Source organism: Phoenix dactylifera, chromosome 7 (genome assembly GCF_009389715.1).
Source record: "Phoenix dactylifera cultivar Barhee BC4 chromosome 7, palm_55x_up_171113_PBpolish2nd_filt_p, whole genome shotgun sequence".
In the NCBI taxonomy this organism is placed as follows: Eukaryota; Viridiplantae; Streptophyta; class Magnoliopsida; order Arecales; family Arecaceae; genus Phoenix; species Phoenix dactylifera.
Genome location: NC_052398.1, coordinates 15503241 through 15528738, shown reverse-complemented (window position 1 = coordinate 15528738; position 25498 = coordinate 15503241). Strand labels below are relative to the sequence as shown.

The 25498-nt window shown below is 36.7% G+C and overlaps 1 protein-coding gene across 2 annotated transcripts in view; it reads right to left on the bottom strand.

Annotated features, from left to right (window-relative positions):
* LOC103707804 (histone-lysine N-methyltransferase, H3 lysine-9 specific SUVH4-like) overlaps positions 1-17291 on the bottom strand; it is a 41419-nt gene extending 24128 nt beyond the window's left edge. Inside the window, exons 1-11 of one of the 2 annotated variants that reach the window (XM_026804911.2) lie at positions 17208-17291; positions 16866-16940; positions 16347-16781; positions 15845-15913; positions 15712-15771; positions 14836-14904; positions 12294-12348; positions 11954-12063; positions 10795-10974; positions 5884-5982; positions 4463-4561 (exon numbers count right to left, since the gene is read on the bottom strand). In XM_026804911.2, coding sequence (XP_026660712.2) covers positions 4463-4561; positions 5884-5982; positions 10795-10974; positions 11954-12063; positions 12294-12348; positions 14836-14904; positions 15712-15771; positions 15845-15913; positions 16347-16781 — 1176 coding nt within the window. In that variant the 5' untranslated portion in view covers positions 16866-16940; positions 17208-17291. The remainder of the gene's footprint in view (positions 1-4462; positions 4562-5883; positions 5983-10794; positions 10975-11953; positions 12064-12293; positions 12349-14835; positions 14905-15711; positions 15772-15844; positions 15914-16346; positions 16782-16865; positions 16941-17207) is intronic. The other variant, XM_026804912.2, reaches the window with a different exon arrangement.
* Between the last annotated feature and the right edge of the window lie 8207 nt (positions 17292-25498).

Sequence of the window (25498 nt, the reverse complement as noted above, 5' to 3'; positions counted from 1 at the left end):
TTGTATTCTTAAATGGCTTTGAATAGCTGACTAATTTGCCCAACTAAACTATGATTTTAGGCAAACAGATGTAAGTGACTTTGACACAAACCTTATTAATTTTTGAATTAGTGACTAATTTTAAATTCCATGAAGTATGAAAATATAGATTATGGTTGATATGATCGGCTCTTTTCGTAAAACTTTAGGATCGAGCTATGCATTATGAATGATTCATGTTTTATGTCAAAAAAACATTGTTTCTTGAATACTTTACTGTGAACTGTTTATGTATGAATTATGATCTCTAAATTATGAAAAATTCCATGTTACAATGAAAATGATCTATAACGCTTGATTGTGCATTATAAACTTCTTATGACGCCATTTCACGTTTTTCAACTAATTTATATAGACACATTCCATGAAAACTATAAAATATTTTAAGGATTCTCGGATAGGTATGACTGCCCCTAGAAATAAAGACTAATAGACACCCTGGAGCTAGCATCCAAAGAAAACGACCTTTTGCCAATGGGTTAAAGTTGGTAATGATTACGGACCATAATAGTTTATTGATTAAGAAAATAGCCCTGTCATAAGTTATAGTGACTGTAGCACAAAATATTTGTGAGCATTGTTTTTAAAATATGGCTAAATGGCAAATATTTGATGACTATAATTATTTTAAATTGCACTTGAATTCATCTTTATGAACCTACATGATTTATGCATACATGATTGGATTATTGTGACATGGTTTGTTATATTATTATATCTATGAAATGCTTTATTTTATAGTAAAAGTTATTTTCTAAATGGTGCATTAAATCATGTAAAACTTATACTTGATCCAGTAAGGTAGTGCAAAGTTACTAAGCTATGAAGCTCACTCTTCTCTTTGTTCTTTTTAGACAAATGAGGCTGCTAGGAGCAAGGAGGTTTAATCCAAGTGGAGGTCGAGATAATAAGCTTTAAAGCATAGTAGCAGGTTAATAACAAATCTAGTTAATGATTATAAAATTATGGTTTATGTAGTTTGAATATTTAAACTCTAGATTTAGATGCTTTGTACCCGCACTTTGTTTAATAACTGGAAAAACTTTGGACCACTTTTATTATGTACTTTATGAGATAAATTTTTATACAGGTTTTCTATTGGAGGCTTCATGTTATTGTGGGTAATATCCTGCGATAGCACAGCCATATCATATTCCGGATTTGCGGCATAACAATATAGAACTGAGCTTTAGGATAAGGAAGAAAATTTTGCTTCCTCCTTAGCCAATGATATGAAATCTACTCCTAGTGTTGCTAATGATGATGATGACATTGGAAACATTATTGATCATTTTTACCTGTCCATCGATCTTTATCATTGTAACTTATTTTTGTCAAATTAAAATATCAACACAGAATAGGACAAACATGATGGTATAAAGATATATTCAACAAATAGACATAAACATTATTGATCATTTTTACCTGTCTATGGATCTTTATCATTATAACTTATATTTGTCAAATTAAAAATATCGAGACATAATAGGACAAACATGATGGTATAAAAGATATATTCAACAAATAGACATGATTTATTCATTGGCTTGCTACATATGGGAAAACAGTGGAGCAAGCTGCAGTTTTGCAGTTATATGTAATAGTTTTTAATCATTTTAAAATTTAAATCATCTAATTTACAAATATATCTGTTTCAAGTTTTCTATGTTTCAGTTTTTATGTAATCATAAAGAATCTTCAGATTTTATGATTTACTCCAGGATACAATCCACTTGGAACCCCTCTATGTTTTACAACTAGATCCAAGTCTTGAGAATATTGGAAACTTGGTCCCATATTAACGACATGAAGATAAGGAGAAGAAAAACCACCTCCATCAAGATGATAAGTGACAAAATAGAAACTTGTTCAGATATGAGATGAAATCACACTTTAAAATCAATACTAGATGCTAGAATGAGACAACCCCTCCTCTCATCCAATTTAAAATCCATATCTCCATGCATATATTGAGCAACATTTTTAAATCCTGAGATATCAGTTATCCTGGTGAGTGATTGGGACCAACATGGACTGAGATCTCGATTTATCTTGGTATGATAAGTGGGAAAATTTGGAGAGAACCAAGATTTTCCAAGATAATTGCAGATATTTTAGGACTACGATATCAAAATCTCGACCGAGATAATAAGCATTGATTTCAAGACTTATTAGTTAAGAAAACTGTTTAACTAAATCATGATTGAATAATATCAACCAATATAAATATATTGTATTGGCTGATATCTCTTTTTTTTTTGGTTTATATCAATCAAGAAAATAGGACAAAGATTTCTACATATATCGCATCAAGGATGATCACAATACAAACCAAGAACCCAGCCAAGATGAAAACCTTGATATTGAGAGTGAAGTCTCCTATTCATTAAATCAAAACCAACTGATACCAACTTTATAATGATTAAAAAATTGTTAATCGTGACTAGGAAGATCAAACATTGTGTGTATTCATATACATTATAACAATTAATTACTCAAAGTAATACATTTAGCACAAAGGCTTAAAATACCAGTCCAAGGGCCGTACCAGTTGTTCTGGATCAAGATGGTAGTGATGTGCCCTTACTGTCTGTTCAGTTTCTTTTTAGCTTTATTGACCTAGACAAGTATTTGAGTGAATCTTGATATGTTTCTGAGGAGATATCTGATATCAAGGATGCCAGACAACTATGAGAGCAGCCAGATCTGCCCTCCATTATCCTCTCCCTTCCTCTCCTCACTCTCATTCTTTTTTTCTACTCGCACCCCCCCCCCACCCCCGACTAAGCCAAAGAGAAAGAGTGTGCTCCCCAACTACTCTCTCTTTATTAGTTCAAAATCAAGTGACCTAGCCAGGCCTAGTACCAACCAAACTGACCTTGGTATTGGCTACTCCAATCGATTTTAGCTAGAATGAGTGCAATGTCCTAGCCATTAATAGACTGTTGTCATGCAAGTGTCCCGGTCCCAGTTTCCTATCGGAATGCTAAGGTACCAAGTACCAACAATACTGGTTTGTTTCAATAGGACCTAAATCCTTGTTTAGACGATAGCCTTTATGACATTGAAAATCATAATAATAGAGACATGGACTAAAAGATTCAACATAATGAAGATGGCTGCTTGAAGCAAATACACACAATTTCAAACAAGAGAATCCTTGTATAGTTATTGATACATAAAGAACGCTTCTTGAAGATGGTGCAAAAGAAAAAAAATGATAACAGCAGCAAATAATTATAGAAGATTAAAGGTATCAGTATAGCACAAGTGGTACATACGAAGACTGATAGCACCAGAAAGAATGAAAATTATCAGTATAGGACTGGTACGCTCAGTATGGTGCAGTCAATATGGACCATTACGGCCAATACATATCGATACGGATGGTTTTGGCATCCTAGCACCCATACTATTGCCGGTATCACTTCAGAACGATACAATACAGAATTACAGATGGTACCATCCTACTCCAACAATCTTTAGATCCATGGGAATTATCAGTAATAATGCCCTTGAATCTAATCCACAAAGTCTTTTATATGCTTCTATATGTGGGACTTTGTAAAGTGAATTTATACAGATTTTTGAGCAAGGAAAATTGTCGTGTTTTGCAACTTCCATGTAACCTATCTTTCTCCATTCCCCCTCCCTCATTTCATTTTATCAGTTGATGGTTATAAAAAGAGTTAATCATGGCTTGCAGATAATACACTCATTACATATTTTCCATGTAAAATAGAAAATAGGGATGCTCTCTCTCCTCCCCACTACTCCACCCTTGAGTGCTTGCAAATCCCATAAATCAAAACTAGCTAGCAATGAACCAACCCTTCAATCTATTGTTTTCTTTTGTGTTTGCTGAAAGGTCACAGCATTTTCTGACAAGCTAATAAATACGTTTGCTTTACTAAGTGAGAAGTAGAGTGTCATGCCATGGCTTAGCTTCAACTTTTGCTTCCTGAAATGACGTTTTACCAACCTTCAATGACAATTTATCTGCTTTGTATATTATCTACAAACAAATGTTCTATAAGCATTTAAATCATAAAAGCAATCATCAGTTAGCACAGCATCAATAACTTGTTAGGATGGTCTCATTACTGCATGCTTCCAATAATATATCAACTTCATGACTTCTTCATTAATTTGCACGGTACTATGAGATTCTCCTTCCTGCTTGGTAAAGATGCGATGAAGACATCAAGTTATATGTACAATATACAATATTTAATTACCATTTAAATTTATTCAATTATTTTATTTTAATATCCTTTCTCTTCCATATAAATAATTTTATAAAAATAGCCAAAAATTAAGATTGATATATACTTATGTACTTACTTTCACAAAGAGCATAATTAATAAATCTAATTAGAGAAAAGACAAATAGGAAGGGGGGGAAACAAATTGATTACGAAACCTGGCCAGTCATCAAAATTGGCTGTGCCTCAAGCCGTTTCAGTTGGTATTTAAATACTGTAAATCCACGTATACCTTTCTCAGCCCAATATTTATGAACCTGTGTATAGATGAATAGAGTATTAAAGCAAATACAAAACAGGAAATAGAAATATGCACATAACAAATGAGATAAGACAAGTCAGTCTAAAACAATATTAATGCAAATTTTCAGTTTTCCCTATTCACTAATTCTGGGAGTCTGGCAATACCAGCAGTAGTCAATAATAGAAGAAAACATCAAGCAAAGTTGAAAATTACAAATAGGTTTTAAAAAGTTATAAGATAAAGTATCCAATACCTCAAGGTGTATCATTGTGATCTTTATTGTTAGTATTTTTTTCTAGTCAACTTGCTCCACAAATGTTTTATCATTAATTCAGTAAGTTCTTCAGGTTAAAAACATTCAACAAGTAAAATAAAACCTATCATAAAAGATGTGAAAGGCATTGGCAGCAGATAACTTGCTAGATAGATATGAATCTAAGTTGCCTAATATGAAAACAGAACAAATTAGTCATTAATTTTAAAGCATCACGCAAAAGACAATGACTGTAGAAATGACAAACGAGATCAACACTTTTAATTTCACATATCGCAATTATGAGTGACTTAGGAATCGACATGCATAAGCATATTTATTAGCACAAGAATCATCTAATAGATTGACATCATTAATTTCCCACAGAAATATGTTTAACATTCATAATGGCTTGAAGCAAACAATCAATTATCAAGCAAACCCAAAATTGTCAGAAAATGTTGAATATTTTAATGACAGTTAAAATCAATAAAAAGGAATGTTCACCATCTTGGACATGGTATAATCAAAAACTCGGTGGTTGTCACTGTATTGGTTTCACTTAATAATAACATCACACAAAATTGCCCTAGTTTCTCGTCAATGGTGAATTAAAAACTATTTTAGCCAAAACCAAGAGAAAGCCACGTAATTACATCACAAGCAAAACAATAGCTCAAGTGTGTGAACTAAATGCCACCTTCTAAACATATAGATTCACTTACAAGGTGAATGTTGGTACAAGCACACCAAAAATTAAACTACCAACAAAATATGTCCATTCTTATATTGACATGCTTAACTGTAAGATGATGAAATAAGAAGTATCTGTCATAGGAAATGCCATCACATACAAAACAATTCCATTATATTGTACAAAGCAGGTGGTCCAATGCAAGCTTCAGAAGTTCATGATCATCCATGTATTTGCAATCTAATAATAAAACCATTGATAAAGAAACAATTATAATGGTTATGGACCAGGTTTTCCAATGCACAATGAACAAGTAGTTTTTATACCAAATTTCAAAAACATCAGTTCAAATGGAAAACAAAGGCTAAAATATGTGTCCCATATTAACCTTGTATAAGCCATCATATGTATAAACTTTTCCACAATAACTGCTTGCTGACTCATGTCCACGGACAACTCTAACCGGTAGACCAGCTTCCATGCTATTCTGCAAAGTGAGAACAGGAATCAATTTGGAAAATGGAAACAGATGCATCAACAAATTATGCTAATAAAAGGTACGCTGACAATGCATGTAACAGAAACATCCACATATATATAACTATGCAGTCAGACATGCAATCATGGATATATAAATCTTCTTGTCTCCACATTTATTCATGTAAAGGCATAAATATACCAGCTTTATCATGCAAAAGTCAGTTAAAAAGTGAACTGTTACAAGGTTTTCTATATGATGATCTACATCTGCAAACATAAGGCCTCGTATGCATGTCCGCTGCAAGCAGGAAATCTACATGAAGCATTTAATAGTTTGTATTTTATTCTTTAAGGAAGCAAATAATGACTGTCAGTGCACTCCATTTAACAAATTATTACGCTAATCTAAGCAGCAAGATTACGTGACATACGAAATGCTCACAAACAAGTTCAAAAGATCCAAGCCCTTAAAAAAAGAAACTGGAATGAGCAGAAAATCATAATTGGTCAACAACATCCAGTACTTAAGGATCCAATACAACTTAGTTGATGATCATCCATGTCCTTCCTTTACACTTTGTAATAAGTCTGTCACTCCAATGATTCTTGTTCTTCTAATAATTAACCATAGAAGCCAAAACCCAGACAAGAATACATATATTGACTGGAAAGATTAAATGAGGGCATTGGAAGATATTTAAAAAAGAAGAAGAAGAAGAAAAAGAAATGTCTGCCACAGTAATCTGTTACACCAAGAGAACATTTTAAACGATGCAAAGAAGCATGCAGTCACATTACTATGGAACCCTCATGGCAACTATTTAAAAAGATTTTCCCTAGCCTCTCTGGGCAATCAGATGCCTACAGCAAAGTTTTACAGCTTCAGCTGCTAGGCAATTCCTTTTCTTCTATACCAAAAGACTTCATACATATGTTTTGTTCGATTCACTCTTTCTAGGTTGATAACTCAACAAAGAATGGAGGCTATGAAAGAAGTCCTTCCACATGAAAAGATAAAGACTATAGAATTCCATTATTATCTTGACCAAAGTTACTGGTGAGAATTAACACATTAAACCAGTGATGAGTTCAATCACATATTTGGACAAAAAGGCTAACAAAATACCTATATGCCCCTAAAGTGTGAATGCCTTAAATGCCTAGGCAGCCTCATTAGCCAGGCTGGCACCTATAGTTTAAAATTCTCAAAATTTATTAAAGTTAATACAAGAGCCTCATGATCAACACATCAGTACCATAATAACCATAATCTACAGATTTCCCCTTTTCTCCTGTTCATGGCCCTAAACTCTCCCCTTGCCACTAATGATGGAGAGGAGAGCTTAGAGTTACAAGAGGGCAGCTTGATGCATAGTACTCCTTGGCAAGATGAGCTTAAGTGTTCAATAAAATTAGAAATAGGTGCCTGCCTGGTGACAAAGTGTCTCATAGGCAGCTAAATGCCAACCTAGCCACCGGACCAGCAGCCTCACCTAACAGCCTGAAAGCATCAGATGCCTGCAATAAGGCTAACTTAGAGCCTAAATGGACTGCCTAGGCGGCCACCCGTGACAACTTTGTTAACTCGAATAAAAGGCCAAGTTACTTACACATCTTGAGATTTGGCTCCTCATTTTACCTCTTCATACAAGTTACATACTCGATATTGCTTTTCCTATCACCGCAGAAGGAGTTTATCGGCTCTTTGGTTAGTCCGATTGCATCTTTTAAATTGAATCGAGATAGATAATTATATCTTGACAACTTGATTCCCAAATGTGAAAGTCCAACTAACAATTGATTAATCTGGTGGCCATAAATGTTGTTTAATAAGGTGTTAAAAAGAAATGTGAAATTAAACAGCCATGTTTCACTTTGGAGATGAAACATGTAATTTTGCAGGGCCAGTAAGGCCTCTTATTTGATTCAAGCACTCTGTCCTTCCACCTCCTGACACAGAGTATTCACCAATATGTAGCTCATTCCACCTTTATTTTAAGCTCCCCCTTATGGTGATGTTCCTTGAGAACGTATTGTTAAACCCATTTTTGTTGTTCAGATCCGATTGCTAGAGATTTCTCTCATTGAGAAATTATTAACACAAAATGTCCCTCATGCCAGTTTTACCCCTAATCTTTGAAAACACAGTTTCAATATCAATTTTGGTCAGATTTGTGGACTTTGACTTGGCAATTTCAGCCATTTTTTGGCAGCTTTTCACTCTAAGTTTCAGAGTTTTGATCATAAAATTTTGAAAAAGCTGCCAAAAGATGAAAAGGTAGAAGCACAAATACACAAAGTCAACAAAAGTTATTAGACAGCGGGTATGCTTTGTTTGGTTCATAGGAATGAAAAAAGAATCCAACTGGCAATCTGAATGGAATAGGAAAGGAAGATACACAACTGAAATCATCACTTCTCTTCCATTGCTAATCAATAGGAAAGAAATGGCAATTTTACTATAATATTTAATTTAGCTAGTTAATTTTTAGAGTGAAATCAATTTTATACTAATATTGTGAATATAACGTTAACTTAAAAATAGAACTAATTTGATAATTCCAATTGTTTTGGAGGCCTCTCATTATATTATGTATAATATCTTGCATCTTTTAAACTGTCATTTTGTTATAATGGCGTATTATTTTATATTTTCACTGCTCATCCAAATAAATTAGCATTTTTAAATTCAAAAGTTAACCAAATTATACCATAAATTATGTTAATCAATTCATGACAAACATATTATCATTTCCTTTTGTAGAACAAGGATATAAAACATGAAACAAACTTATATAAAAAAATGACATCATTATTGCGAATGACAATGTCTTCTGTTTAGTTGTTTATGTTAAAGTACTATAATGACGGCTTTTTGAAGGCCTTGGCTTATCAAGGTTATGCTTTATCAACTATCTACTCATGTAACTAAATAAAAAAAGAAAAACAAATTTTGACACTATACAGACTATATACCCAAAGAAGTAAAACAAATTTTGACACTACACAGACTATATACCCGAAGAAGTAATGCACAACCTAGTATGATAGTAAAGGCCGAAATGGAACCTTTAAAAAATGACTAGATGTGGTTAGTTCCAGCAAGAAGACAGGAACTAGCTAAACCCACTAGAGCAGGATGAAAACCCAAGATTGATTTTAATCAAAACTACAAATATAGTTCCCCTTCATCACTCAGTTCACACGACATAGCTTTGTTAAAGTTTTAGTTCTTTTTCAAATTTCCACAACAAAATACGTATAATGTTTAGGTAGGTCTCAGATCCCAAATGATCGATGATTGGCAACAAAGCGATCATCATCAGAAATGGACCACATGCTAATCAGAGGCCAAACTATGGCCAGAAGTTGATGGCGGACTTAGGTTGACAATAATGATGCTTGAAGCTATACTCAATCAGCATTAAGTTGAGACACTAAGTTTATAAAGTAAATTTAAAATGAAAACTAAAAAAGAAGTATCCTGACATCTAGTATGAATTTGACAGTGTAACAAAGTGCAAGTTACATCCAAGATACCAAAATCAAGAATTTATGGCCCAACTTGAGTGGAAGAATTTGTCAACTCGAGTAAGCCAATCTCAACAACATCAACTCCTTGACATTAACATCTCAAACCATGAATGGAAAAAATTAGCTCAATGAATGATCCAATGAAGATATAGTATTTAGGCTGCATCACATAAATTTAATCAAATCATCAACCAAAAAATGTGGAACCATTCCGAACCGCTCGATTCGAGGCATACCGAGCCATGCCGGCGGCGGATCGGGATGGTCCTAGCATTCAAAAAAAAAACCGGCAGGACGGGGAGAGGGAGAAAGAAAGAGAGGAAACGAGAGAGAGAGAGAGAGAGAGAGAGAGAGATAGAGGGAGAGAGGGAGGGAGAGGGCCAGAGAAGGGGCTCCGCCCTCCAGACCCCTGTTTCGAACAAAACAAGGGTTCGGAGGGCTAAGCCCCTCCTTCGGCCCTTTGTGGCGCCCTTCCGGCACCCTCCAGAGCCTGTTCTCTCTTCCTCCCTTCTTCCCTTTCCCTCCCCCCTTCTCTTTTTTCTACTCTTCCGTTCTCTCTCTCCCTCACCCTTTCTGCTGTACCAGTACGGGCCCGGCATGGAACGGCATGGGGGGTACTGAACCGTGCCGTCGGCCGACCGATACGGGCTCTGATACCAGGACGGCGAACTTTATCATCAACCAAAAGTAGAGTATATTGAAATGGGCTGTCATGTTACTCATAAAAAGGTATAACCAGCTAACCACTATGTGTAAATAGGTTAGATACAAACTTGGAATATCACAACAATCAAAATCATGTTTTAACATTCAATCTTGGTTGCATTGATATCCATCCATTAAATAGTTGGGCAACATCGAAACCTATATGTTTAACTTCCTTCTCCATTGATTTACATGTCAATAAAATCCATCTGTTTTTGGCAGTTTGGTCATGTGAAAAACTAATCTGATCACCAATACAATAGATAGAATTGTGCAAACACCTTCAAGATTATATCTTGTGCCACTTCCACCATCCTCGTTTTCACTTCTTTCTTCTTTTCACTCTTCATTTCACAATATCTTCAAAATGCTATCTAAATTTAAAAGAAATGCCATTTCTACTACTACTATTAAATGGCCAGGTTGTAATTAAATCCTTTGAAAACAACCACCAAAACCTCACATAACATGTATGAGACCTTTGAATTTTGTAGAAGTAATACAATGCTTATCTTGAAATTAAAAACATGAGAAAATAATGGGAAATCTATTTATAAGAAAAACAACAATGAACACAAACCTTTAACGCCAAATTACCACGTTCCATCTTTTGATCCCGGATCTGATGCTTATTACCAAGTAAATCATGTCCACCTTGACCAGTATAAACAACATTTTCAGAGTTGTCTAAGTCATCTTCATACATGCCAGATAACACTATGCATACTGCAAGTGGAAATTTGTAGCCCTTGTATTGCTCCTACCAAAATCAAAAGTTTCAAAAAATTGATGAGTATATGCATTCTTTTTTGAGATTTTGGGAGAAAAATACATAGATAAGCATGAATATCATGGCACTAAAGAACCAAAAAAGAGGGAAAAAGGTAACACTTGCAAATCATGCCTTGAAGCAAATAGAAAATGAAAGAAGCATACTAGCTTTTTTTGGCTGAAAAGCCTTTCAAGTGCACAATACATTCAGTATAAACAAAAGCATAACACATTCAGAGAAAGAAATTATAAAGTGAATGACAAAGGTAAATTCTTATAAACATACCCAGCATGCATGCAATAAACATTTACTCAGCAGACTGTTTAGAAGAAAAATAACTCAAATGCACCACCATTGAAATTCTATAAATGACCAATATGGCGTAAGCAAGACAGGATTGGCAAAAAAAAAATAACCATTGAGAATCTTATAGAGGATATCAAGGACAATTATACGTGACAATCAAAGAATATAAGAAAATAAAAAATAAAGGAAAATACCTAGTGGAACAAAATTACTTAAAAAAACTAAGGAAAATACCTAACTGCATGATGAAGTACTACAGAAAAACTGCATGGTTAAACCAATAAAATATTTTACTCAGAAATCTAATAATTGGCCTTAAATACCCTGACCAAAAAGTCTACCAACATAATTGTCCTAATCTCTGGTAGAGGCAGCTTTAGGCAAGAGTGAGATCCACCATAAAAGCTACATGGCTAGTTGATGAGTAGGGAGACCTACCATAGTACCATAACTATGCATTCAAGCTCACAAAACATTTCCTTGGGCTTGGAAAGGCACTAAATTGAGAGGAGAGGTGGCTAATTTGAGATAGGTGACTATCATTTTCTCAGGTACAATTTATAAACCAAAGATCATGTGAAGACACAATACCCCAAATTAATGATTAACAAACAAACAATTAGCTCTTACTAATTTCATGAGGGTATACTCTATATATTACCAATTTTGCGTAGAAATTTCCCATGTAATCAATTCCATTCAACCAGTGACTATGAAGACCTAGAACCACCATTTCAGCTCGTGAATAGAATTGGTGCCCAACATCAATTCCTGCCAAAATATGTGTCAACTGCTTAGTCTACACATTTTAACAAATGTTATTGGATCTATTATATTACACAACAGCACTATGGGACTTCTTCAAAATAAGTGAAAATACACATAAAACTTGGCATTGATATTGATGATGATGATGATGATGATCATCATCATAATAATCATAATCAGATGAATAAGACTAGAATTGCAGATCACAATTTCCAATAGAAGCAATAACAAACCAGGAAGATGGCCTATCCTCTTCTCAGGGTACAGAACAGCTCCAGTTTCAATCATCTGGAAAACAAAGTGGAAGAAGAAATCACATAGTAATGTTAAAAGATTATAGCCAGAATTCTGACGCTTGAAAAGCATCACAGTGCCAAGTATTTTACAACATCCCCAAAATGAATCAACTGAAAATATTAATTATTAGGCAAGTGAAACCACAATTCTAAAGGAAAATCTGCATCCATGTAATGAAATTTGGATGCAAATTAAATATTAGATATCGATCATGAAAATCAACAGCCTAAATAATTGTCATTTACTATGTTAGTAAACCTAATATTTTAAAAATCCACATAATACAATGGTTGCAAGCTTTTGATGATTTCCATGCCACTGTTTCATGCAAAGCTAGTACTTATCCTTTAATAAAATCAGTAGAAAATTATACCCCTCAATGATCTTCTCCCTCAATGAGCAGTTTGGAATGCAAAGCTGGACTCCTCTAAATATATGACCATCTTTTACTTTGTAGTCAAGGCCTCTTGCAAGACTACACTTCAGCTATCAAGCTCTTTAAACACTGGTCCTCTGCATACGGATCTCTAAAAGAGTCCAAACCAATCGCTCGGACCTTCATGACAGTAAGCAGTCATGCCCTCCTCCTAGAAGCAAAAAACAACCCAATTCAAAGATCCTAACCTATGCTTTGGAGGTGGTACTACTGCAGACAGAAAATTCACCTAACTCACACACCGATTACCCAGCATATCCTTCCCTTGAACATTCCTCAAAGTCAATTAGATGAGATGATGAAAAAATATGCCATGTCAAAGCAGCATATGAGTAGCTATTAAACTGCACAATCACAACCAATTGGATAGATATCTTTACCGTCCAGGAATGTCAATAGCTCACCATAGAGAAATAAATAAATGTGACAGAAAAAAACATGGTTTCATATATCTTGTATTATTTTTTTCCAACCTAATAGGAGAAAATATTTCTTGAACACTGAAAAACACTTTTGCAATTTTGACAAATAACATAAAGAATTTATCATTTTATTTTTTTTTACTTTTCAGTTACTTTATGCATGTTTAACATACTATTTTGGTGAGGTTTATCTTATCCAGATCTAGTCTGAGTAGCAATTGTGCATACCTAACATGCTCAAGATTAGAAAATATCTCGATAAAAAAGTCAACTCATTTCTTTCATGTTTCTTTTTTTTCCTGAGAACTAGGATAGGAGGAAATTGGATGAAATCATGTGAGGGCAGGACTCCAACCCAGGTCATCGATTCCTCAATGAACTTACCAACTGCACTAGTTAGCAGCCTCCAGTCAAAAACATCTCGTAATATCATGCCCACATGACTTATTAATGCCTACATGACTTATTAAAAATAATAATAGTAATTAGAAAAGCCTAGAAACAATGACTAAATCTGATGTATAGGAACAACTTTAGGAGTCAAAAACACTATAAGATTCATCGATTCATAAAAATATATAACCACAAAAAGTTCTATGATCAAGCAAAGACTATCTTCAATGAACCTCCTTTGTCCAATAAACAGCCCAAAAGTTCAAGTTAGAAGTTTTAGACATTTTGATAATTACAAACCCAAATAGCTATTCACATACGCGATATGTGTATTTATATCATAGAGACTAGAATAAGAAACAATTATGTAAATTTAAACAAAAACAAGAAATAAAATAAAGATTTAGGAGATAGCAGATGGTAAAGATGTAAGAAACATTAAGAAATACATTTGTGTGGGTGAACTTGGATTTTTCTTCATACCCTAAGTGGCATGTCAACGTTGTCATAACATAAAAGAGAAATATATGCTCGTATTGAAACATAAGCCAACAGTTTTTATAATATTACAATGGTATATGAATAGTGATTAGTTAGCAGTGTGCATGTGTTGTTGAAATTTAGACAAAAAGTAACATTTTACCATAATCAACATGACATATAACTATGAATTTGTTTTTGTGGGTTTTGAAAATATCTGACTAGTTCTAAACTGCATGTTCAGTTCATCTGTTTCTTCCCATACATGCTGGGAGAAACAAAGTGTTTGTTGTTAAGCAGCATATTGATTGCTGCACCCTAATTTTACTTTGGTAAGCAAAATATTTGAAAATGATAAGCTGTTGTTGTTGCAACAACTTTCAGAACAGCAGAACAAAAGTACCATATAAACCAACATACAGTTAGAAGTATAAGCAAGTCATATCAAACCAAAAGCTGAATAAAATGATGAAGGCAAGAGCAAACTTAGTTGTGCATTTATGTTGAAACTTGGACAAGAAATGCAAGTTAGTAGCCCAAAAAGTGTAGCTAACCAATCTTCTTTACTGCATCAACAACCAAAAAAGCTAATCCAAATTGCATCTTAACAATCCAGAACTGATAAGATCAAGGAAAAACAAAGTGATAATACAAATGAATCCAACTATTTGTACTTAATTGGTGAGTATCATAGTGAATGCAACATATTGTGAAGAAATAGATGCAATACGAAGGAGTAAAACATGCCTTACTAATTGCTTTAAGATCCGGTCGTTTTGATGCTCTTTTTACATCCTCTTCACAACCACTTCCTCTCTGCACAAGATATAAATCAAGAGTGTTTTTTATAAAAAAGAAACACAAACTGCAAGGTTTATGTAGAAACGAATGACTTTAGACTTCATCCTCAACATAATAGTTTGAGCATATGTGCAAATATAAAATGCATATCATTTTAGAAAAGCCATGCTTTGTATTATCAAAATGACAATATATTGTCAATATTGGCTTAACCATGTTAAAGCATCAATTATTGAAATTATTGTACAAATGCAATTTTGATGACCTTCTAAAGATAATGAGGAAAATTACAAGTTTGCTATCTTGGAACTGAGTAGGCTAGCAGGTAAAATATAAAATTGCTGTATAACAGCACTTCAACTCTTACATGAAAATAGTCATTTAATAAGCAAAACAACAACAAATGCATATTCATTCATTTTAATGAAACAGGATGTTACAAATGCCCATCAAAAAAATTGTCATCCCTAATTACAGTTTTAATTGTAAAACTCTAGGTACCATTAGTGTTAATATTCCTTTTAAATATATGACACTCTAATTAGTGTCTCTTGGTATTATCCCCCTCACTATGTCATTGATATTTATACAATTTTTATAAAGAGCATGCTGGAGAAAAATAGAACATCTCTTTGCAATACAAAAAAATGAATCAAAGCAATGAAATGACAATGAAAGCAGCAAGAATGAGTCAATGGATTTATTTCCTAGCTAAAATTGTGTGTTCCTACTTTAAACCTTGTCAAAATATCCTTGATGTATCAAATAAAACCAATAAAAGAGATAACCAATAGATAAAATATAAATAAAGGATATGTTTACCTTAGGTTCCTTTAATTCCGATACACTAACCTCTACTTTCCTGCCGTTCCTCTTTTTCAGCTGTAAAAATTGAAATAATGAGGATAAACATGACTTGGAAGAAAGAATATATGGCAGACTAGCGGAAACTCACCTTAGGATTTGAAGATTTAGGAACTTTTGAAAGTTTAGCCTCCAGTTGCTTAACTCTTTGCTCTTCCTCCTGTCCAGCAATTTTAAGAGTATGTTATGCAATAAAAATGGAAATGAAGCAGCCTGCTACACAAATATTTTTTAAATACATTGGATGCCTAATTTTAGGTCATTTTTTTTCAAATGCATGACAATATAATTCACTGATATGTTCCACTTCCTTAAGCATTCATGATATATTTAAAATCTATTTAGTTTTCAAATATGTTTTCTCAGTTTGACATCATGGACTATGAGCCTTCATAGTTCAATTCCCAATTGGTATATGTGGATCATTCCAAAACAATATATGAAACTTTTCTATTTTTCCTTTGCAAATGCATGAAACATGAATCTCATACATGTAGTCTAGCAGGTCAGCACAGGGAACTCTCGAGAGAAAGTAGTCTCTCCACAACAATGAGGAAATAAGAATGGGCCTTTTATTACGTTACTCCACTAACCTGAACAAAGTGAAGGTAGTGGCCATTGAAAGCCCTTAGTGTTTCCCTCACCCTGGCATGTGCACTCTTACCAGAACCTGCCTGCAGGTCCCCATCAACACCTTCTCCATTCACCACACCACCATGTTCTCCTCTCGGCACGGCCTCTCCTTCTACACCATCACCAGTATTCAAACCTATCATCTCATTAGACTGTACAGGGGCCGAAGGAGCTTCAGACACTTGCTTTCCGAAATCAAGCCTAGCTTTCTTTTTTGCTGCAGTTTCCTCCTTCCTCCCTCCATAGTTAGGCCTCTCCTTCCCCACATATCTCAGGCTACACCTCCTCGCCCCAGAAGCCGTGGCCTCCACCGATGAAACCTCGCCTCTACCAGAAGAAACCGCCGCTACCATAGGCGAAGTGACTGGAATCCTCTCCTCCGCATCTCCCACCATCTAATCAACAAACTACTAACCATAAAAAAAAAACAAGAAAAGAAGAATCCACGTTCCTAGAACAACCGCAGCACAATCTCTTACCTTAGAACCCTGAAACGATCTCAGAGAACAAGCATGCGAACTAGGATTCCAAGATCTATGATTTCTCCAAGCTTCCTGGATAAAAATGGGGCACAGTAAATACCAAAAACTCCAAAACTCGAATCAATCAAATGAATGGAGAAGATGACAAAAATCTAGGGTTTCCAGGTTAGAAAAGAAATACACCAAGAAAAGGGGATTCCAAGTTCTCGAAAAAAACTATATCGTCAAATTTGTAGCTGGGAAAGTGAGAGGGCGAGATCTCGGGATTTTCCCGGCGAGAGAGAGAGAAGGGAGCGACCGACATTAATGGAGCTCGGAAAGCTTCGCGAGCGCGCTTACCTCACTTCATCCCGCGCTCCTTTTGGGGTTCGGACAACCGAGGTGAGGAAGCGGGAATTGCAAATGAAAGAGGGAGGGGGAGCGATAGAAAGAGTGGGGGCGTCGTTTGATGGGTGGTTCTATATACACCCCCCCTATTGCTAAGGACACCCCCCAAAAACCAAAAAAAAAATACCCAAACTAACCTTTAGTGTAATTACCATATTGCCCTTAAAATTTTCTCATACACCCCCCCTTCCTCCTCCTCCGTTTCGTTTTGAAAAGAAAAAAAAAAAACACCCCTCAAACCCCCCTTAAACCCCTCGATCCATTTACATCGTTTAGGCGATCTTTGAAGGAAATTTAAGCCCCATTCGAAGCATGGACAAGCAACTTGTGATTTGGGACGAAGAATCGGCCGCAAAGGTACGTGTTCCATCTTGTTTCGAAATTTTTTTTTTTTCACGGTTCGTGCTCCGTTCGGCACTGGATCGCCGAACAAAAGGCTTCTGTTCGGCTGAACAGTGCCGAACAGAAGCCTTCTGTTCGGCAACCCTCAACCGAACAGATCTGTTCGGCTGCACAGTGCCGAACAGAAGGCTTCTGTCCGGCACTGTTCAGCCGAACAGAAGCCTTTTGTTCGGCGATCCAGTGCCGAACGAAGCACGAACCGTGAAAAAAAAAATTTCGGGAGAAGCCGGCGAGGTGGTTCCGGGAGAAGCCGGCGAGGTGGTCGGAGATCGGGAGAATGCCGGCGACGAGAGGGAGAAGGGGGAACGGGGGGGTTTTGGGCGTTGGCGAGGTGTTTTGGAGGGGAAGAGCGGGGTGGGGGGGGGTTTGGGGGGTGTAGAGAGCAATTTAGGTGAGGGGGTGGGGAGGGTGGGGGGTAATTTAGGAATTTTTAATTTTTTAGGGGTGTCCTTAGCAAATGGGGGGGTGTAGAGAGTATTTAATTTTTTTTTAATTTTTGGGGGGTGTCCTGAGCAATAGGGGGGGTGTATATAGAACGATGGCCGTAGATGCTGGGCGGGAGAATGCCACCGGACGGGGAGTAATTTACGCGATGTGCCACTTAGTGGGGGTAGTTTTGAAATAATTGAAGCCCGGGACGCTCCAAACCAGTCAGTTCGGGATAGTACTGCAGACCTTGATTTAGAAGTATCCAATAGAAAAAATAGACAAATAGAAAATAGAAAAAATTCTAACCATCCATTAGACAAGGGTAATTAGAACAATTCTCTCTTAGCAAGTTGAGAAACTTATTGCCACATTTTCTTATCATTATTTTTTTCCGGAAAGTGTTCTGACTTGGTTGAACCAAGTCAGATATTTTAGGCTAAGTCAGATGTCAAGTTGGCTCAGCCCAGCCCTTTTCTAATATAAAAAATATATTTACTTTTTATTTTTTTCAACAATCTCCTAGAACCCAACGTTGCTGACCGCAGGGCTGCCTTCTCGTAGTCCTCCTCCATCCACCTCCATGCCTTCTCCTTCTCACCTCCTTTGCCTGCACCACCCGCCTCCCCGTGCTGCTTGCCTCCCCATCGTCGACCGCCACCTGACTTCTCTCGTCAATTCTCCTCTATCCACCTCCACATCTTCTCCTTCTCACCTCCTTTGTCTGCATTCTCGCCACCGCTCGCCTCCTTGTCACCACCCATCTCCCTACCATTTCCCTCCATCTGCCGCCTCACGTGGCTCAACAGTAAAATATCACGCCCCCGACCTAAGATCGCGAGCCAGGGGTCGCGTCAACTACTACATACCCATAGAAAACTCTTCTCACAAGCATGCAAGGCATCTCAACATGATATCACAATTATATAGCAAATTAATTAACTAATAATATGCAAACTTTATTACTTTAACTAATATAACTTACAGTGTCTCACAATTCTAACAATAGTCTAAAATAAAATATCCATTCATATAAATCCTAATCTAAGATAACTTGTGCCACAATTCTTCTAGTCGCTCTCCCATATTGAGAACCCCAGTAGGGTAGTTCTCTGAATCTGAAAAAAAACAATAAATCGTATAATGAGCTAAACAATCCAGTAAACAATGAACACTCTAGTTAAATAAATCAGGCAATAATATACAGAAAATAAGTATATATGCAGTACTAAGATACAAATCAAATCTTTCTTAAATTATTAAAAAAAATCATGGATTCAAATTTTTTTCAAATATTCAATTCATCTTATCGATCCTGAGCTATGACCACATGTTCTCTGTGGCAAGGTCATAACACTGACTAATCATCTTGTGGTGAGTTGTACATCATCTTGCAGCAAAGTCCTTCAAGACTGCTAGACTGCTGGCAGTATATCATTAATCATCTTGGACACGACTTTCAGGACAAATCATGTGCCATCGTATTAATCCCCATTGGCGGGGTCCTCAACATAGCCAAGTCGAAATTCAATTAGTTCTCAGTTTCATATTTCAGTTCTAAAATCATGCAGTGTCAAAATCAAAATATCGTTCATAAATCAATTTCTTTCAATTTATCAAATTCAACTCAACAGCCAAGAACTATGTCCACATATTCCCTGTGGCAGGGTCGTATCACCGACTAATCTTCTTGCGGTGGATAAGTGCCAACATATTAGCCCCCATTGGCGGGGTCCTTAACATAGCCCGGTTGAAAGTCCAAATCTATTTTGATTCAAATCTCTGTCTCAAAATATGTTCAGTATCCCAAATTGAAAGATACGATATCAGAATCAATAATCAAACAATCCATATCAAAACCAATACGTTCGATCGGAATCATACAATATTCTAGAAATAGGCATATAACACCATGTATCAAATTCATAAATCAAGAATAATTTGACTCAAGAAAATATTTATAATTCACCAATAAATCTAGAAAAGATTACATTATTTACCTCGAACGCAATCTAATTAACAGATCTAATAAATCTCGAAAATCCTTTTTAGATTCTGGTATTTAAAAATTATATTTTCAATCAGAATTTATCATAATTATTTCAAGAATAGAACCTTAATTCCCATACCCTTACAGGGCTGACCAGGCAGGAGTGCCCAACAGCTTAGTCAGTTCGATCAAAGTGACATTCATTGTATCATGCTCAGATTAGGGCACAAAAAGGTTTAACAAGGATCTGGGTGATCAAATCTAATAGTGTTTGGCAGGGCCAGAAGGCTGACACGCTGCCCGACAACCCTAGATTAGGACCCTTCCCCCGAATCAATTCAAAATCATTGTGAAGAGTCCCTAGAGAGAGTAGAGAGAGAAAGTTCAGTAGAGAGAAAAAGTCCCGTAGAAAGAGAATCTAGAGAGAGAAAGATGGAGAAGAGAGAGAATCTCAGTTCGGTTCAATTAGAGGTCTGAGTTTGGTTGTCAACAGCACGGTCAACCTCGATCAATCAACATGTCCAACCATAAATCAAGAAAGAGAAACTTTATAGAGAGAGAAAGCAAGAGAGAGAAAAGTATGGGGAAGAGAGAGAAGAGAGAGGAAGAGAGGACAAGGTCTCTCTAGCTAAGGAAAGAAGAAGGGGGAGGTAGAGGGAGGCTGTAGGTGATGCCCGGGGTCAGGGACCCATGGCCAGCCAGCTAGCGGCCAGCAGCCGGCGGCGACTGGTGGCCGACAACACCAACCCACTCAAAACAAAGATTTCGACCCCCTTTAACCTGAGGAACATCATGCATCCTAGTGGCTGGAGTTTCATCCACAGCTTCAAGCCTCCATGAGAAGTCAGGGTAAGCCTCCGACAACAAGCGCCGGCAATGGAGGCAGCCGGAATCGGAAGCAAACCGGGCCGGTTTCTGAAAACAGGGGAAGGAGAGTATTCCCTTTTTGCTCAAAATCCGACGATCACCGGCCAAAATCAAGGCTCTAAGGAATCCGAAAAGAGAAGGAGAAAGATGGATCAAGGTTAGCTAGGACCTTACTTTATCTCCGAAGGCGAAAGGCGAAAGGCAATAATAATGACGTAGGTAGCAACCAGCGTTCGGAGAGAAAAACCAAAAAAATCTTCGGCGAAGAACCATGTTCAGGCGTGGATCTCTAGCGAGGGAGGATGGAGGGAGCTCTTATAGAGCTCAGCCTCAGTCGGAATCCAATTCGGAGTCGGATTCCATCCGACCAACTCAGGGAGGAGGAAGAAGACTCCATCCGGAGTCTTCTTCTTCCGAGGCATGTGCGTGGTGCATGCCATTTCTTTCTTCTTCTTTTTTCTGGGCCAAGGTCACTAGGGCAAAGCAGACTTCTGGGCCGGTCAAATGGACCTGGCCGAATGGAGTCTTCTTCTTCCGAGGCATGTGCGTGGTGCATGCCATTTCTTTCTTCTTCTTTTTTCTGGGCCAAGGTCACTAGGGCAAAGCAGACTTCTAGGCCGGTCAAATGGACCTGGCCCAATTTGGCTCCAGGCTTTAAAAGGCCTGGGTATTACATAAAGGCAACCTCTTCTGCCCTCAACATCCTCCTCAGTTTTTTTTTTAAACTTTTTCTTATTTCATCTAGGTAAGGACTCTTTATTGGCGAGAACGAGTGCGTGAGGTCAGCATGTCTCGAGCCCTAGCCTCCCGTGTCCAACCAATAAGGTGAGCAGAAATTGCTTATTAAAATATTTGTTAGAAATTTTTTATAGAATTGTGTTGTTTGTGAAGTATTTAGTGAAATATTTAGTGAATTATTTGTTGAAATCCTTCTTGAAATGTTTGCCATGCAAACAGGACCCTTGGTTGACTTCTATTCCTTTGTTGACTTCTATTCCTTTGATTGCTTGGCCAACTTATTTTAAGATGGAGGTAGATCTTTCTAACCTCCATGTGGATATGCTTATATCTGATAATGGTCAATGGGACACACAATAATTAGGTGGCTTATTTCCAGTTGGGGTGGGAGTCGGAGTGCTCAGGTGTCAGTTAAATACATGTATGGGCTCATGAATCAATCCTATCCTATATATCCACTACCTAAATGTGGTTGGATTTGGCACATGGAGGTGCCCATGCAAGGTCAAGACCTTTCGGTGGCAACTCTGTTAGAGGAAATTACCCTGTAACATATAGATTTCTTGTTTATAGATTTCCAGATGATTTCCAACTGGAAAACAGAAAACATATAGAATGTTCTCAGATTTACATGAAAATCTAATGAATCATCAGACAAGTTAAGCTTTGTATTTTGGTCATTGCTCAAAACCAATGAATGGTCGGATGAGTTTCTGAATGTCAACACTTTAATAATGATATGATTGGACCCTAATGAGGAGATTTCATTTCCATTTGCTCTTCCATTCAGTTTAAATGATCATATTGGAACGAGTCCTAAGACCACACCCCTCTATCTTAAAAGAAGAAGGCAATAGTTTCATATTGCATCATAAGCTTGTTGTATCAAAGTAAACTTTCCTCTGGTTTTCACTTGCATGTATTCTGCATTCAGCAAATTATCACATAGGATCAGAGCATTGTTATCTCAATTTACGTGTCGTGCATTTGTCGGTGCTGTCAGCCTAGTATTGATTCTATCAAACTTGTTGCATGCAATTATTCTAACTTTCATGGCCTAACTTTTTATTACGTCCTATATATGTTGCTTGACTTGTCAATTATTCTTGTAGGAATCTGCTGATGTAGTGACTTCATTTTTCCCTAGTCCTCCTAATTGAACACTGATCTCTCTCTCTCTCTCTCTCTCTCTCTCTCTCTCTCTCTCTATGGCTTCCACATTTCCTAGAATTTTTTCTGTTGTGCCCCTTAGTTTATCCTCTCCAGTCAGGAATGCATCAGTGGGCAGCACTTGCTCTGTTGCAAGCTTTCTTGAAAAGCAGTATGTGAGGTTCTCACTAACAGCAGGCTGAGAGAAGTAGTCTCTGCTGTCTCCATTCTTTGCATTTGCCATAATATGAACATACCTCAAAGAGTAATGTTATGCTTTATTGCAATGCCTATTCAGGTACTTACCTGAAATGGCATTCTGAGATTGGTGCAATTCACAGGGTTTGGGACACTCATGGATGCAAAATTTGCATGCCAGCACTAGCTCTGATGGATAGCTGACTGGGTAATAATATATTGGCAATGCTTTGACATGCCTAGCAGCTTTGTTACAAAAATCTCAAGTTATTTTTTTCGCAGCCAAAAGAGGATGCGGAACTATAGAAGAAAGTTATTGATGTCTGATTACAACCTTCTTGTGTTCGATCAAATTAGCGTGTACTTTACTAAATTGCAAAGAACTGAACTGTGCAGAACATGGGAAATTAAAAAGGTGACCAACTGAAAACTTCATCCAAAATCTGACAATTTTCCATGTGAATGTCACCAGCAGCAGGTTGGAAGAATCCTCTACTACTCCATCAGCAATCGATACGCTTGAAGATCGCATGCGATAAATTTTGGTTCTATCCAGGTAGCTTGAGCATTCCAATGTGGAAAAAAAGTGGGATCAGGCGTGGTCTTTCAGCCCTAAAGTCTGATTGATGCCGAAGCTAGGGAAGCCTGAATTTTAGATTACAGACTCAGACATGAAAAATCTGCAAAATAATAATAAAAAAAAGAACACAAAAATCAGACGTGACCTCTTTACAGAACGTTATGGTCTTAATACAGGATCAAAAAATATATATATAATTAAAATAAGCTAAGAGAAGAAGACATGCTATTCTTATTCTCATAATTATTACAAACAAAGAAAATACAGGCACATGGCAAGGTTTTGATTCTATTGATGCTTTAGGTCATCATTGTATTAGAGCTTCGTATCAAAAAAATCAAGCTTCATGAAGAAATTTTGCATTTTCACTTATTGCGAGGATCCATGTAAGCATGCGTTTAATTCCATTTTGGTTATTTGCCATAAAGATATTGGGTACTTATATAGGTCTAAAAACTCAAAAAATACTTTCCGATTAATCATTTTAGATGAGATATCGAGTTGTTATAAATGGTATCAGAGCAGATATGGCCTGTGGCCTATGTGAATTAGGGGACAGTGCAGGCGTATATGAGGAGGACTATGAATAAGTTTGAACCCTTAACCCAAGGAGGATATCTTAAATGGGAGGAGTATGTAAGGATCCGTGCGGGCATGTATTTAGTCCTATATCGGTTATTCGCCGGATAGATCTTGGGTACTTATACAAATCTTGAGTGGGGTTCTGGATTGTTACACCTATCAAATGATTACACAAAGAGTAGATTATTGAAAAAAATATAAATAGGGTTCCAACTTCCGATCAAGCTACCAAAAAAGGCTCAAAATAGTACCAAGATTGGGCCGAAAATATTTTCCTTATCTAATTGTTGTTATAATTGAAAGAAAGATTAGCAAAGTGATAATAATACTTGATTATATTACTGTTTACAAGTAAACATTGTTTATCATTTTTCAAATGGGCTAGAAGAAATGAATAAATAAATATTATTTTATTTTTTTGGTTATTAAATATGATTTTAATTGGCTGAAGAAATGAATTAGAAAATACAACAATCCTCCAAGAAGCCTTATTTTCATTATATAACAGCTGTAACAACTAGATGACAGCTACGTTGCAGTGTTATTTTAAATTTATATTTACCTCGGAACACAAGGCCACCTGGTGCGGATATTAGTGCCAGGTCAGCCATCACTTGAGTCGATCGTCGCTATAGTGTTCAACCAGTTCAGGGGGTCCAGCCAGTTCAGGAGGTCCAGCCAGTTCAACCAATTTGATTTTATTTTGGATTAATTTTATGCTATTTTATTTTATGTCGATTAGGCTTATTCGCATATTATCGTTTTAAAGCTTTTATAGAATTATTTTTTTATAGGAATATTTTTATTATTTCAGAACCCTACATATATGGGTCCCTACAAGGTTATACTATAATGAATAAAAATTAATTCTTTTCCTTCAAGCTCTGACGTGCAAAATCCTAAGCGGGGCTATGTGCGAAGCCTAGTAGGCTTCCTCTTCCTCCCCCTCCCTCTTCTCTTCTTTTCTATTTCTCTCTTTCTTTCTCTTTCTGCGGGCTTGCATTAACTTTGGTATCAGAGCAGGTTACGGGGAAGAAACCCCTTTCTTCCCGTGCCCTCCCTGTTCCCGTGGGTGTTGCTGCCTCTTCTTCCCCAAGTAAAAAGAAAAAACAAACAAAAGAAAACCAAGACAGCGTCTTCTCCCTTGCTGTCCTTCTCTCCGCTCCTCAACCCCACCATACTGCCGGCCTCTGCCGACTCTTCACCCGTGCCGCCACCCCTCCCTCCGCCTCTGTCGTCTTCCCACCGTCGCCAACACCGCTCATCAACCATCCCCTGTCGCACCGTTATTTACTCGGATCCGGAAGGAGC